This window comes from Solanum lycopersicum, chromosome 1, assembly GCF_036512215.1.
Source record: "Solanum lycopersicum chromosome 1, SLM_r2.1".
NCBI lineage: Eukaryota > Viridiplantae > Streptophyta > Magnoliopsida > Solanales > Solanaceae > Solanum > Solanum lycopersicum.
Window position 1 is genome coordinate 89458849 of NC_090800.1, and position 16385 is coordinate 89475233.

The 16385-nt window shown below is 36.7% G+C and overlaps 1 protein-coding gene across 3 annotated transcripts; it reads right to left on the reverse strand.

Annotated features, from left to right (window-relative positions):
* Positions 1–48: 48 nt before the first annotated feature.
* On the reverse strand, positions 49–14906 carry LOC101265776 (copper-transporting ATPase PAA1, chloroplastic). Of its 3 annotated transcripts, none has more exons than XR_003244170.2 (17): positions 14258–14906; positions 14108–14161; positions 13317–13470; positions 10371–10445; positions 9979–10256; positions 8689–8922; positions 8364–8462; positions 8068–8217; positions 7764–7910; positions 7462–7512; positions 7183–7361; positions 5517–5655; positions 4257–4354; positions 3912–4152; positions 2920–3137; positions 1447–1527; positions 49–667 (listed from the first exon to the last, which is right to left on the reverse strand). XR_003244170.2 is itself a non-coding variant. In XM_004230483.5 (17 exons), exons 1-17 carry the CDS (start codon positions 14717–14719, stop codon positions 422–424), a joined length of 2892 nt encoding a protein of 963 aa, XP_004230531.1. In that variant the 5' UTR covers positions 14720–14906; the 3' UTR covers positions 49–421. The 3 variants fall into 3 exon arrangements, 2 of the variants coding, with proteins under 2 accessions (XP_004230531.1, XP_025883792.1); XM_004230483.5 differs by having other exon boundaries at positions 2920–3123; XM_026028007.2 differs by lacking the exon at positions 8364–8462 and having other exon boundaries at positions 2920–3123.
* Between the last annotated feature and the right edge of the window lie 1479 nt (positions 14907–16385).

The following is a 16385-nucleotide window of genomic DNA, read 5'->3' on the forward strand; positions in this document are numbered from 1 at the left end:
CTTTAGCCTGTTGTAGATCTCAGATTCGGTAAAAGAAGAAGCGATCAGTTGGACGACATTTCTGCCTAAATATGCTGAAGCCTTTTCTTGGCACGATCCAACTATTACACATTTAATGCTTAACCAAACTGTTTGTGATTCCCTAGACAGATTGATTCAGTGCCTAGAAACTTGGTATACAGTTTCTGTACGTAGTCTGTGATGAACATATATCCGCATCCCCCAACCATGTAAAACTGCAGGTAGCGGGATCCATTAGAATTTGATGGCTGATAAGCTTTGATCCGAAGCAGAGTCCCCCATCCATGTCCGTCCAAACTGCAGCAACTACAATATTATACTCCGTACAACTGATTGGTATCCCAAGTGGAGAACTAACCGAGTGTTGGAATGAATCACTGACTGGGTTTTTGAGGATTCACTATCTGGATGTTGGATATGGATGTTTCAATTTTTCTTGATTCAAGCTATCAGAATCAAAAGGGATATCAACTATTACTGATTGTCCATGTATTTCCTTCTGCCTTGATTTAAACTTGAGTCTCAGTAATAATGAATTTGTCATCACGCCAATTGAGCTTAAGCCCATGAGAGCTCCTGCTATTGACGGAGTGAGCATGGTTCCAGTAGATGGCAGCAAGACTCCAGCAGCTACCGGAATTCCAACCTGTTGGAGCAAAGATTAAGAGTAAGGACATATGAAGAAGAAACTGAATTAATAGCTCATAGCATCGGAAAAGACACTAGTGATTGGTGGTGGTCTCCTAGAGAACATAATTTCGAGAGGATCAACAAAAAATTTGTATGTTTGTTATGGTTTTTCTAGTATGTGGCCACACGCATCTGTGTGTTCATGAGAAACAGACCAGTAATCTTGTTTCTTTCTCTTATCTTTACTTGCAAAGATCATGGGATACTTCTGAATGTGATTGAAGCATGGGTCCACACATTCTCCAAATTAAATACTATGCAATTTCACAGACGTAGCTTCTGCATGAGCACAATTAATCAGCAGCAAGATTATATTGTATCACATGCCTTGCACACATGTAGGTTTAGATCTTTCGTATGGGACTGAATACTCAGATTTTGAAAGATAACAAAAGGAAAATACACCGCTTGATTGTTTTTCTTTTGGGAGGGGGCTTTGTGCAGACTAGGAAAAAGAGAGAATGAAGAGCATTCCCATCAGTGATTCCAGGCAAACTAACAGAGATTGGTAGGCGTCCAAAAGCAATGACTTGCCATGGCAGAAAAGGAAGCAAGAGTCTTACCCTCCCATAAATTTGAATAAGCCTCAAGCATGGTCATTTAAATCTTTAATCAGTGATTTGCATGTAGCAAATTAATACCATCTCTTTAACTTAACCAGTTTACTTGTTTAAGATGGCAATGCACAAAGAAACTCGTCCTGTTCTCATGGAGAGCTGATACCGAAAAACTTACAATGTTGTATCCGAAGGCCCACCAGAGGTTTTGTTTTACAGTCTTCATTGTTAGCCTGCTTAGCTCCAGAGCATCGAGCAACTGCAGAAAGGTGATTTTGTTACAAATTATATTACAACATGCAAGATAAGACATCATGAAGAAATACTAGCATCCATTGATCCAGAAGTCCTTACCTGATTTCCAACCTTAGTATAATACCCTAACAACATGATGACAGAGCAAGAACTAAAAGAGAAACTCTAAAGAAGCCGCTGCCCAATATTTTCTGTCAGTAGACAATTTCTTTTTAAGACTATCGGTGGGGCCTGGGGAGGGCAGAGTGTATGCTGAGCTTACCCCTACCTTGGGAGGAAGAGAGGCTGTTTGTGGTAGACTCTCGGCTCAAGGAAAAACATATCAGTGCAAATCGAAAAAAAATTAAAAAAATGGAAGGTGAAGAAATCCTGGTGAAATACTATAGAAAGCATCCTGAAAAAGGAAAAAAAAAAGAAAGACATAGTAATTGCAACAAAATAGTGTGATAATTTAAGTTCAAAGGACAAGAAACTACAGGGAAATACTACAACTAGCGGTATGGAAGGATAAGCAAGACAACACTCCACTGCCTACAAATCTTTTACCGTAAACGTGTCATCCACAACCTCTTGTCCAAGGTCATGTCTTCGATAAGCAGTCCCCAATACTTTTTCTTCCTATGTCTACCTCTATACCTCCTGAAATTATCCCTAGCCAACTAGGTAATAAACATACTTAAGTACTAAATGATTTAGATCCTGGTAATCAGTTCATTCACCTAGAATTCATTTTTATGTAAAATCTCCACATTTGATTCTACTAAGAACACTGCCACCCAATTTTGAGAGTAAGAGAGTTCCCAGACCAATGTATTGTTACAACGTATTATCAACTCACCAAGAAACCTTATTGCGGTAGAGTATCACAGTGTAGCGTGCCTTAAAACTTAAATACTACTCAAGCAAAAAATCTCAAGTAATTCATGTGAGACTCCATGAGTGCATTCTTACAAGAATTTGTGACTTCTTGTGAGCTCTAAATGATTTACAGTGGCAAAGAAAATGATTGGTTATTTAGACAGCCAACTTACTCAAGATGCACATAAATTTAACACATAAGCATGGGAGTTTTCACTCCCAAATGTTATGTCGGGGAATTCAGGACTCAAAAGGCTCTTCTAGAGAAAGTGATTATCTGTTCCAAACAAACTTTAGTAAACATATACAATGTAATAACTATTTCTATCTGTTGATCTGATTCAAGTGTCTGCAAATCTTAAGAGTTACAATACTATCAGCACGTATTCTGAAAGCTAAAACCTTAAAACCAGAACAAGAGATTATTTTTGCCCAATCTTACCATACACACAGAAACTGAAGCCAGGTTACTCTAGTTCCAGAAAAGAAAGAAAGAACATGAAAGCTGTGAAAGTTGCAAATAGGAGAGAAGGAAAACCTGAGATAACCGATCGTGCATCAGTACAATAGAAGACACATCACTTGCAGCTCCAACTCCACCACCAATTGCTATTCCTACATGTGCTGACGCCAAGGCTGCAGCGTCATTTATTCCGTCACCCACCATAGCTACAACTTTCTGATCCTTTTGTAGTCTGCTTACAAATTTATTCTTTTCATCTGGTTTGACTCCATAATATACCTGCATTCAACCATCTACCTTGTTGATATTTTCATCTGTTTGAACATCCTGAAAACAGGAGATCTTCTATGCATAGTGATAGTTGCGTATCTTATCCTTCGCAGAACACCTAGTTTCGCGGCTATATGGCTCTCTCTACTGTAACTGGTTTATCCATCTCGCATGAGCATTTTTAAAAGGGAAGGGAACAAGAAAATTTGATTCAAGTCATTCAACACATTTCTATTTAGTTAGGCATTATCAACTGTTGAATCAAAGGAAACAAACGCTAATATCTATTAGCTATCATGTACTGATTGCTTAACCATAATATCTATCAAATAATTCTCCATAGAGAGTCTACATTATGTACCAAAACTATAGTGAAACCAATCTAAATGAGCTATCACATCTCAGTGTAGTCTAAAAATTGGTGTACCATGGCCACATGATAAGGTTTACACCCTTTTAAGAACTAACTTGAGAACTGACAGGTACGGACTTGTACAATTCTTTCTTATCTTAATAGAAAGGTAATGAATGACTCAACTTACACATTCTGTGAGTAATGATGCCAGAGATCAAGGTCTTATATTATAAAGCTCATAAAAGATTCCTCCTATCAGTTTTAGCTAATTTGCTTTTACGATCTATGTAGTTCTCTTTAGAGCAGACGACACTCCCTATATCTTGCCAAATCCTGTGGAAACATAAGATCCACTTTGCAGCTTGAAACATACATTTAGGTACAAAGAACATCCCCTAATGAATTTGGAGGTTCTGGTCTTATAAGAGGTGAAACTGCTTACATTTTCCTTAGGGATGCCAACAACAGATGCAACGTATTCAGCAGCATTCTTTTTGTCGCCAGACAGTAAATAAGTGCTAATCCCTTGTTTTGTCAAAGATTCCACAACATGCCTTGCGTCTTCTCTGATTTGGTCCTCAACATAAATTAGACCAGCAAGGACGCCATCGACTCCCACATATACTACTGATTGGTTCTTAAAGTCATCAGATTCTTGGAACGGATTCTCAAGAACTCCATGTCTGCAGAACTTGGAGTAGTATCAAAACATGACTGTATTTAAGAAGGATATTAACATTGTCCAACAGAAAAAGATAGTGGACTAAAAGCAGAAAGAAGAAACTACCTTTTGACCCACTCTAGAGTGCCAACAGAAATCCTTTTATCATCAATATACCCTACAGCACCAGATCCAGGCTCCTCCATGAACGTTCCATCCAAAACCTGCATGTACACAATTAAGAAATATGGGGAGCGTTCACACTAGCTATATATTGACAGTGGACACAACAAATATCTAAGCTCAACTATAACGCTAGATTTAGTCAGATAGCAACACGAAATCAATATTACTGCAGATAGCTTAAACTTTAGTTAGATGGTACATGCAATGCAAGTATGCAATATTGCATAATAGCAGTTCCGAATCTCAAGTCTCACTGCCATCCACAAACAAAATGGTGCCATAGTCAAAGAAAAGAAACCATGTGTGCAGGGCCTGCAGGCTTGCACATCAGCTGGCTGTTGCAAACTTAACAAATAAATAGAACTTTTTATTCCCAACAACTTAAAGCTTAAATGATGTTCACAGAATTCAACAGATTCAAAGATGTGTCAAGCGGGAATCTGAAACCTTGTTAATGAAAGAAAAAGGCATATTCAATTCCATTTGAATACTCTAATGAGGGAACTCCTATACACTCATTATTCCAAGTAACTAAATAATTTGTCCAATGTGCCAAAAGTCGCTTCAATACTTATTAGTATAGCTTAGGACAACTCAATTTTTTCAACAGTTACTATTTCTTAATGGTAGTAACATATTTGTCCCTTCGGCAGCTTTGGAATTCCATGAACAACACATCAATTTTCTCACTAGCTAATTGACTTCCAATTTGCATGATTAAGTTACCGAACATTACAGATTTCAAGTCTCCTGGCTTTGATAAATAAAAATTGGGCCCATCACACTCCTCTTGTTACTGATCTTCATATTACAAGTGGAGAAACGATGAAAAGAATTATGCATAATCATAAATTTTCAGAAACTGGTATGCCATATTGCTCCATTTCCTCTCTGCAGCACTGGGGGACCTCTTACATCCTTTCTACGGATCCCTAAAATCACAATTTGGAGAACTTGACAAGTTTGATGCATACTACAGATGACAATACAGTGTTAAAGCCAAATTATCATTGCTTTGCTGATGTGTGAGCACATTCATGCATGCGTAAGAGAAAGATAACATGGACAAATACTGTTAATATATCATGCAATTCAAATGGCTAAGATTCTTGAAGACAAAGTTCATGAGCTAAATTTGGATAACGTTCCTACAAAGAAATAGGTGAACACTGAGAAAGGAGCACTGAACATGAGAAGTACCTTCAATTTTGGAGATTTTGCTGTCTGAGCAGCCTCTATAATTGCTTTTCCAATTGGATGATTGGTATTTGATTCAACTCCAGCAGCAAACTTCAGAATATCAACTTCTGACCACTGACAAGGTGAAGTCGAATCTTGTCTGTACCAAAACTTCGCTCATTATCTTCAATGAAAAATTACCATTGACACCTTTCCTTCTACTAGATATCTGAATATCACTTAGTTTTAAAACAATTTCCGTAGTCCAAAATTTTGTTATCAAAGAAACAACATCCAAAGATTGACCACTAACGTCTAACACCAATATGCACAAAGCAACAGACAGAAGCAGCAAAAAGAAGATGACTAGCATAATTTAGCAAAAAGAAGACAGAGAAAAAGAAGTGAACAACTAGAACAAGAGATGACTTGATGATGAAATATAAAGGTGGTTAAGTGCTAACTGGTTGATTTTATTCCATCATGCAGAATCATTCATGGTTTTCCTATTCCTAGCATATCCATCATTCAAACAGTACACAACAAGTATATGGGAAACAAAAGTCTACTACTGTCCCACATTGGTTGAGGGAATGGGTTGTTGTCTCCTTTCTTAATCTTGGCAGCTCACCTCATGAGCTAACTTTTAGTTGAGTTAGACACAAGGTCTATTTTCTTAACATGGTATCACAACCAAACCCATCCTAATTTTTGGTTACCCAATATTGGGCCATGTTCTGTCATCCATGCATAGATATCTAACTGTACGAAAGGGTGTTAGAACCTCATTGGTTTCAAGAATAGCGGGGGGAATGAAGTCTTGTCTCCTTATACAGTTTTGGGCAATCCTCACCTCATGAGCTAGTTTTTGAGGTTGGATTAAGACCCACGCTCGATTTCTCAAGAGAAAACAAATAGTAAATACAAACACTGGATACTTTCTTGTGGGTGTCCGTATATTATGAAGTCACAGAGAAGGTAAGAGACTTGGGAGTTAATCCAGCAGATAGTGTATTCTTCAAACAAAGTCAATTCATTAATAAGTTTTTATTTTATGATAATAACGTATTATGAAAAGAGAATGCTATAACAAAGAATACATTGACCTCTGCAATGCAAGCAAAACTCACAAAAGTCTTCCTGAAAATAAATTCAAGGACTTCCATTATTTGGTCTTCAATATTTCAATCACTATTCATTCTTTCCTGATATTGTTGTCTATTAAGTTTTTTGACATGCCTTGACAGGAAGTACTTTTTTTTGGAAAGTGGTAACTTGCCTTGATAGGAAGTACTTTAATCAAAGAATAATCGAATCTACTGGATAAAGAATGCAAGGATGGAATTATGGAAACTGATAAGTTACTCCTTTCATCATAATATGATAGTCTAAGTTTGCACGAAGTGAAAGAATTAAAATGTGAATCGTTAAGTATATGTTAGAAAACACACTTACCTTACTTCTTATGAGTAGGAAAGAAAAAATTGTATTTAGAGTTCATCGAACATATTTGTGTTTAACAAGTTAAAATGGATTTAATATATTTTTTACGTCAAATAGAATGTATCAATACTTCCCTTTTTATTGAAGAAAATCAAATCCTTTTTAAGAAAGTGGTTTGCATTTTGGAACGCCTAATACAGCCAGGAGTGAGTTAGAATAAATAAACTAAAAGAATGAACTCAACCTTGCATCTACATCTTCTTGATGGCCTTGACCTTGAGACACAACTTTGGTCACAACTGGTCTACCGATAGTCAGAGTCCCAGTCTTATCAAACACAATTGTATTCACTGTTGAGAATCTTTCTAGGACACTTCCACCACGCAAAAGCAAGCCTTTAGTGGCACCAAGTGAGGTTCCAACCTTTACACAAAAATGTCTATATATATTAGTAGTGCATCAAGTGTCAGGACCATGCCTGGATTTAAGATGACAGTGCAATAGGACATCTATATTTCTTTACCATCACTGCAGTAGGAGTGGCAAGACCAAGTGCACATGGACAGGCAATAACCTGCAACCACAAGCAAAATCCAATTACTCAGAGCAAAGAGAGAAAAATATAAGCATGGAAATAGAAGCATGCCTTACCACATAATGCAAAAAGAGCATGAAATTAAAAATACTATGGAAAGAGCAGTAGTGGTTAGTTAAAAAGATTTTACAATAAGGATTACTCAATCAGATTCAAAAAATTATCTTGTGGGACCTTAGGGTAATTATAGAAAATCAACTCAGTACATACGGATTTATATACTAACGTACCAGCACAGTACATGAGAGCTGCAATGCTAGCGAAACAACACTTCCATGATATAGGGAAGGAGGCAGAATGCGAGCACCAAAAAGGTTCCAGAACATAAATGTGGCAGCGGAAAGTGTCATTACCCCATAGGTAAAATGCCCAGCAACCTAGTAGTAAAGAGAAGTAAGCAAGTTGTCTTCAGGACAAGCATACAAATCAAAATCCTTTTGCATACAATATAGACAGTCATTTGGGTGAACCACGTAGACCTCCAAACTGCCAAATACTGTATACTTAAGGAGGAAACATATTTAAAATGGAAACCTTGTCAGCCAATCGCTGCACGGGAGCTTCTCTACTCTGTGCTTCCTCTACTAATCTAACAATGTCCCCAATTGCAGTTTCACCACCTGGTCGTCGCACTTCAACAGTAAGTGTTCCATTAAGGTTTATACTTCCTGCGGCAACTTCGGCCTAATTCATAAAAATAACCTATCATGATATTATTCTAATTGAAGAAGAGAAATCAGATGGAACTTTAAACTGGATATCTGTCCAACCATAAAGCAAATGTTTAACAAAGGAAAGCAGCAGGTGATATGAGAAGATAGGTTCACTACCCCAGGTAATTTAGTGACAGGTAATGGCTCCCCAGTAAAACTTGATTCATCAACTGTGCTTCTACCGGCTCTGACAATTCCATCAGCTGGAACACGGTCCTGGATTTCAATAAGCAGTAAATTCAACTGCTATTGGTTGCTATTTCTGATCATAACATTTCTACAGATCACACATTGTGCATTTATTTTACACTTGCAGATAACAGAAGAGGGAGATTGACAACACAGCCGATTCAAGTAAGAACTGTCCCAGCTCCACAGGAAACAGATTCAGGTAAACCGAATAAGGTAAATGCAATGTGAAGACTAAGCGCTGCTTACTTACCCCAGGTAAAACAATGATCTGATCTCCGACTGACAGACTGCTAGAAGGAACTTCAACAGTGGAGCTCGATTCCCCTAAATCTCCACTGACTACAAGTCTTGCTTTAGATGGCAAGACATTGAGAAGGCCTGTCATGTCACTTGTGGCTTTAATTTTAGCTCTCTGCTCAAGGTTTCTTCCCAGCAAGACAAAAGCAATCAACATAACAGGTTCCTCGAAGAATGTTTTCCAACCCTACAGGAAAGGTCAATAAATGAAAGCTAGCTGGCAGCTGCAGGTATTACTGATCAAAGCTGACAATAATCTCTTGAACGATTGGGAAGCAATGCAATACTGTACTACAGAAAAGTTCTTGTTTAAAAAAAATAGTACGTATTACTGTAATACAGCAAAGTCATTACCATCTTCATGGACAAAGAGAAAAGCTCCTAAAGCTCCAACTGAATATGGAGTAGGCACTTAATAGAGGATGCTTGCTTCTAAAGCTTATCGATTAATACCTATTTTTATGGATTACCCCATCTTTTCTAAATAAAAAGACGGCGGAACCTCAACAAACGATAAAACATAGTTACACCGAAAGCCTCAAGGCACTTTAAATAAGGTCAGTCAGAGCCTCCTCCTTTTACTGTCAACTATGTTCCCACTTAAATTCTGGTAACATTCAGCTTTGTCTTAGCAAGGATGTTATTAACCATCTAGAATTATCCTATCTGATATTATATAGGTACATTATAGACATAAAAGTGAAGCAAAAATGAAGTCAGTACAGAACAATACAAGAGAGCACAATGCATCTGTAACTGATGCAACAACAATATTCCCAGTGTAATCCCAAAATTGGGGTCTGGGGAGGGTCAAGTCTAGGCAGGCCTTACAACTACCGTGGAGGTAGAGAGACTGTTTCCGATAGACCCTCAGTTCAAGGAAAAAACAGTCCAACTCCAAAGCAATGCATCTGTTACTGAAGCATGCTAGTAAACCTTATATACCACATCTAACCTTTACCATTTCCTTTGCATGAACATATTGGGGGCATGTTAGTGCTTTAGGTTCAAATTTAAGTTTTAGGGGCTTGTTTAACTTTATCTGCTATTCAAAACATTGGTAAATTCATTATGTTTAACAATCAAAGGGCTTCTGGATGAATGAAGATATTCTATTACTCAAGTATTTTGCACAAGCAGGCAATCCTGGCAGAATCTGATCACATGATGTGTACGCCTCAAGTCTTTAGATGAAGCATTTATTCACCAGAACAAAGTACACAATATTGGTAAATAGAGTTACCAGCTTTGGTATTAAGGCTGCCATTGAGCTCACAGCAAATGATGACAAGGCCCCAAGACCAACTAATGTATTCATGTTTGGTGATCCTTTAATTAGGCTTTTCAGACCATCAATAATAAGTTGTCGACCAGGTACAAGCAAAGTAAACAGAGATAGAGTCATATGGAAACCCGTGGAATGAATTGCATGGATCCATGAAGCATTGGCTCCAAGGAAATGAGAGAGATGCCCGACAAGGCACACTCCACATAAAGCCCACGAGACGGCAAGCGCACGACCTGTTAAAAATTTAGGTTATTAATGGCATGTAGCTACACGCTGATCAACAAAGTCCCATACATGTGAGATCTTAGAAAATAGATGGAAGGGGAACTCCTAAGTAAGGCATGTACCACTTTCTTTCAACTGAATACGCTTTGCATTCATCTTCTTCTCAAATATTTCGAAGTAGTTTTCCCTTCTTGAATCTGCATTAAATTAGACCCATGTCACGCTGATACAAATGGAAACACTTCAAACAAGAAGGTGATATGCAATCAGATAAAGAAGGAAGATATCAATGCTGATGTTATCCCCTGGAATTTATGATACTCTAGAGGATAACAACAAAAATTATCAAATCACTTTTAGCTGTTCTAGAACATAAGGAAGTGTTGGGACAACTAGGAAACTCAACCAAAAAGCATCAAAACAAGAATTTTATCCTAACTCAACCGAACAAGTGAAGTCAGATTGAGTCTACACAACCACAAACAACGGCACAAATCAATTCATTCAGGAAGTATTTATCAGCAATCATGTCACAACTGCTTCACTATCCCTCTACACATGCAAACCATTCCAATAATCATGTCACGCACCTTGAATTTTATTAGGCAGGAGGCAAGGGGACACAAATGAAGGTAATTTTTTCTCCAATATTATACTTCCCAGTCTAGAAGATTTTGAAATGAAGTAAATGACTGGGCACTGAAAAGTAAATCCAGGAAAATATTCAGAAGTGCACCCACTTTAAACTACTTCCCTCTATTTTGATCATCATGAGTTGTCTAACACTTATCCTTTTCACCACAACCTTTATGTTCCAACAATTACCTAATGCAATCTACTTTAGTCGCAAGAATCGCCTCAAAGTTTCTTTTGATCATTCTGCATGCCTTCCTTTTATATGGATCAAGTCTAATTGAGGGAGTACCTTTAACCTAATGGGTTGTTTTTCCACAGCAGCTAAAGTTAACTAATAAAACATTAGACATCATATGTTTTCTTTACAAGGTAAATAATTTTATTAATATGGATAACTTCCGTATACAAGCAGTTAACCTTTAAAGGCAAAGAAGCTACACGTGGATAGAATTAATAAGTGATTGACAACATGAATAGAGGATCACTTAATAAGTTAAACAATACATATACAATATACTAAATGGAGTGGAAATGTGGAAATAATCAATGTCAAAAGATTAAGATGCTTCCACAGTTATAGTTTATGAGATTAAAGGTTCAGCCTAGTTTTGAAATGATTATATGTATCACTTTTGTCTTTTGGTTCAGATACTCTTTTGAGAAGGGGTTTTGGTTCAGATACTTTCAGATGAAAACTGAAATTAGTTTCTTAGTTAATGATGTAGCTAGTGAATTGATTGAGCCATCTTCTACCAATTGATGAACCTTCGCTACAAGCAGTTGTATTTGATGAAGAATCTGAAACTATGGCAGGAACGGAATGCGCCCCAGATGCAAAGAACCATGAGTAGAAGGCTAGCAGCAAGGTTTTACATGAACTCTGCAAGTTTTGACTTTCTGCGTAGAGCTTAAGCATAAGCAAGATGCGACTGGAGTTATGAAGTAACCGGCTAGCCATTTGAAAAAAATTGATGCGAATTTATGAATCTGCTATTTTGTGCAGATTCTTTGTTTAATATGATTTGCTATCTCATAGCAATACAACCCAAATTGAAGGCAGAGTTCCGTGTCCAGGAAAAGATACAATTAGAAGGGAGACTGGAAAGGTTGACCAAATAAAGTAATGTCTAACGACAGAGAAGAAAACACATTACATCATCACAGTAAAATTTTGAGTTCACCGAAGTTTTCCCACTAACGAGTTAAATAATATTGCCACAACAGTTGCAAATTCCACCATAATAACAGATTGCAGAATCGAAAAGTTCCCCTTCTCATAGTGAATGGGTAAGATACAAGGAAGCACACAACTGGCACATCCTTATAGTTAATGTCTTCACGGCGAGAACTACAAAATTTTATTTGAACATAGGTCCTATTAACTAATAACATTTATAAACTTGTCTCAGTACAATAATTCAAAATGCATGAGCCTCCTCGTAGAAATTCCTCCCTTCAACATATCCACCAATTCTTGCTGCTGAAACTCTCACCTATAGATGAAAAGGACCTTGTTGTCAAAATCAAAATCATTTTGACCTAATATGTTCTAATTTCATCAAATACTGGGAGAAGTGACTAAGAGGTGCTGCTGAGAAGGGTTTTAGTCAATATAAGAGGGACATACCATGAAGGACAATGGTTGCTCATTTCAAGAAAGCTTTTGCATTTCATGATGGAAATTCCCCTTCAATGGCTCCCTCACCTGTCAATTACCCACCAAGCTTCACATAAGTAACAAATACCCCAAGTGTATTGCACTCTCAGATCTGCTTGAAATTTAAGAGGTACTAATGGACCAAAATAAGTATACTATTAGTTAAATTCCTACTCTTAAGACGAAAAGCAATATCATTCAACCCCGGAAGAAAAAGGAAGAGGAAGGACAGAGGATGGGTTTCAGTTGTATTTTAAGTTCATAGCTTATTCCCTTCCTTTTAATCAACAACAAGATACCCAGTGGGATCCCACAAGTGGTTATTCCCTTCCTTTTAATCAATAGTGTGAAACTATGGCTCACCTTAAGCTAATAATAAACAGGGATGTATGGCCTGCTCTTAATTGCCCTACAAAAATAAGGCCAGGGGATCAAGTTACATTCTTGTATCAACCGTCTGGTGACCTAATCAAAACTAACATATCTGGGGAACCTTGATGGTAGAAAGACTAGGCACCAAACAGACATTGCGAATTTGCAACTGGTCTTGAAAAATCTTAAACAAGCACACAACTGTTGAAGATGTAGAAATTCCTGAATCTTCTATGAACCATCTATTTCTTTCGTATAGCACCCTGTCCGACATTCTACACCTATAGTTCACTGCTAGCAGTGCAAGCATATTCAACATTTGGAGATTTTCAAAAAATTGTTATTTTGATTGCTAATGATACATTAGTGTAAAATAATGGTACTATTGGAAGCAAATGCTAACCTCGAACGTTAGATTTGAACCCACAGGTACTCAAATGCTTTGCAAGAGCCTCCCCTAACTGCTTTTGCCAATTTGGTACAACCTTAGCGTCAGATACTGGCCACACTATTGCTGTCTCCGTCGTAAGATTTACAGTAGCAGAAGAAACTTGTGGCTGTTGATACAGAACTTCATAATGTCAAGTGAAAAAATACTAACAAATAAAAGAGACAAAATGCACGTGCACTAGGAATACAAGTAACAGAAGAAAGGCTAGTTAAACATATGAATGAACCCAAATCTGTAAATTATGTAATTTATGCACAGCCAAAAAATCATAGAGAATTGTACAATTCTCAGGGTAGTTTCTTTTCCACTCTAAACTACTAGATAATCTCCACATGAAGAGAATATATTTTGGGCTTATGATAGCTAATCGTGTCTTCGACTAAGGATCCAACTGTCTGGGAATGTTTCCATGTGATCCGAATCAGAGGCCTATTCAGACTTCTAACCACAGTACCCACCACTCCTCTGTAAAAATGCATACTGATTTTATTTAAACCTTTGAGTCTACTGATGTTGATACGCCCACTGTTGGAGACATTAATCAATCCAGGCCAAGTAAGACTTCGGTATATTTAGCTTTACCCTTCGCCACTGACAGCTAATAATCATGTTGATACAGTTAGTTCCTAATAGAAACCTTGTAATGAGTCTACTGCGGTATATTATATTTTGGCCTACAGCGTAAACATGAGATGCTTCATTGAAGAGAAAAACATGAGTTGGAAGTACCATTGAATACTTACTTGACTTTCTAAAATTCTCTTCACACTCGATGCACAGCCACCGCATGTCATTCCCTAAAAATGTGCAGACAAATTTGTGGAATATTCAAAGGTCCGAAACTACAGATATTATCCATAGAGCAATTGGTGAAATAAAACTGAGTAACTTACGGTAACATCTAGGATAATGACATCAGAGGACAAAGCAGATATATCTTCACCCGTTTCAGCAACAACACTAGGATTTTCCTTACCACCGTCCGTCGCACCATCTCCATTGCCACCGCCGCCACCGCCATTACCTCTGGGGTTATCATTTCCTCCACCACTAGCTGCAAAAGAAGCTGCGGAACGAGAAACACTCCGCAAGTCCTTCTGAACCGGGCGCAAATTCGCCGCTGCCAAACTTCCCGACAGAGAAACCGACCCGAACCGGTTCAGACCTCGAACCTCACCGTTACATACAGCTCGAAGGTGGAATCGAGCGAGTTGACTCATCAGTACAAACTGAGTTGACCTAGTAGAAAAATGGCGGTGGAACTGAGAAATTAGAGGACTGCAATTGCAATTGACAGTTCTCGATGCTGCCAAACGAGAAATTGCCGCCGGTGATGTCAGTAGTGAAGACTCCATTGCAGATCTTCGACTGATCTACCAGCAAAAAACCTTTTGCTGCAGTACCGTAATGAGAAATTGGGAATACTTGGCAGTCAGTAGTATGGCTATCTACGGCTCTATCACCTTTTGCTGGATCATCATTTATTCTCTTCGGATTATGAAGTAGAAGCTGAGCGGGCGTGAAAGCGTAGTAAACGTGCTTAGGGGTAAATAAGTAATTTAGCGATTTGTTGAATTAATTACGGGGTAGGTAGGTACATTCGAGTATTTTGATCACGTGTAAGGAACCCACCTACTGCTGTATTTCGAAAAGTAACAATTACTTTCGTTCCATAAGGCAATATTGAAAGAGTCGTTTGGTTTGAATTTCAATCTATAATAATATACGGTGATTTATTATACGGTGAGATAAGTTAAAATAATATTAGATTGATCTAATTTATTGATAATTTTTTTAGATTGATATTAATTTTTATCATAATTTAATTAGATTTTGTTTATTTTTAAATAATTCATGTTATATTTTGGTGTATCATTTTGATACATTTTTTATAAGGAAAAATAGTCTGAAAAAATACTTTTATTTTTGTCAAAATTGTTGCAGTTATATCAAATTTTATGGAGGATTATTTACCTTTAATAGTGTGTTTTAAAAGGTATATATATGCACATGTTGATATCATATCCATAGGAAAAGTTATATATGAGCCTTATTTCGAGGAAGAATGAGAATAAAATAAGATAATTTATTTAAGCTTGAAATTTCTTGGTATTATAGCACTATTAAATCTATTTTTCCATGAAAGAAGTTTAAGTTTTGAAAAATGGTGGCTAAAATGGGGAAGAAGAAGAATAAAATAAAAATAGGTTAAATATAAGCTCTCCACGCGTTGGTAAGAAGTGTATCACACTTACAATGTTATGTAAGCAAATAGAGTCAAAGTAACATAACAAAACGACATGAGGTGTCCAAAATGAAGAAACTTTAGTTGGAGTGTTTAAATAAAAATTCGTGTCAACTTTAAAAGGTCACCGATAGGTTAAACCTATTAATTATGGCATATAGAATAAGTTGTAATAAGTTTTATTTTTGTTGATTGTTCAAATTTTTTGTATTTAAAGTAATAAATTTTAAGAGAAATTTATTTGCTTATAAAAATGTCCTTTCATAAATGTAATCAGTAATGTATACAAAAAGGTTTGAAGAAACACTTTTGTCATTTATTTATTTTATCCTGAGATTATTATAACATCAAAGGAAGAGATAACTTATCGTGGTACTAATTACTTTCTCTGTCCACTTTTATTTGTTATGTTACACTTTTCGAAAGTCAATTTGATCAATTTTTAAAGTTAGATTAAATTACATTAATTAAAAAAAAATTCTAAAAAAATAGATATTCAAAACTATGCAAAAAGTACTATAAATTTCAATTTTTTTGCATATCAATATGATGAAAAAATATATCGTAAAATATTGATCAAAGTTCTTATAGTTTGATTCTAAAAAAGAAAATCATGACAATTAATTATGGACGGAGGGAGTATTAATTTCAGGGTTAGTTACTAAATATTAATTCAAGATAAGTTATCTCAAACGTAACAACTAAATAACAATAAAGTGTATTAGTGGCGTAGCCAAAAATTTAATGAAGGGTGTCCAAAAATTATACACGAATAC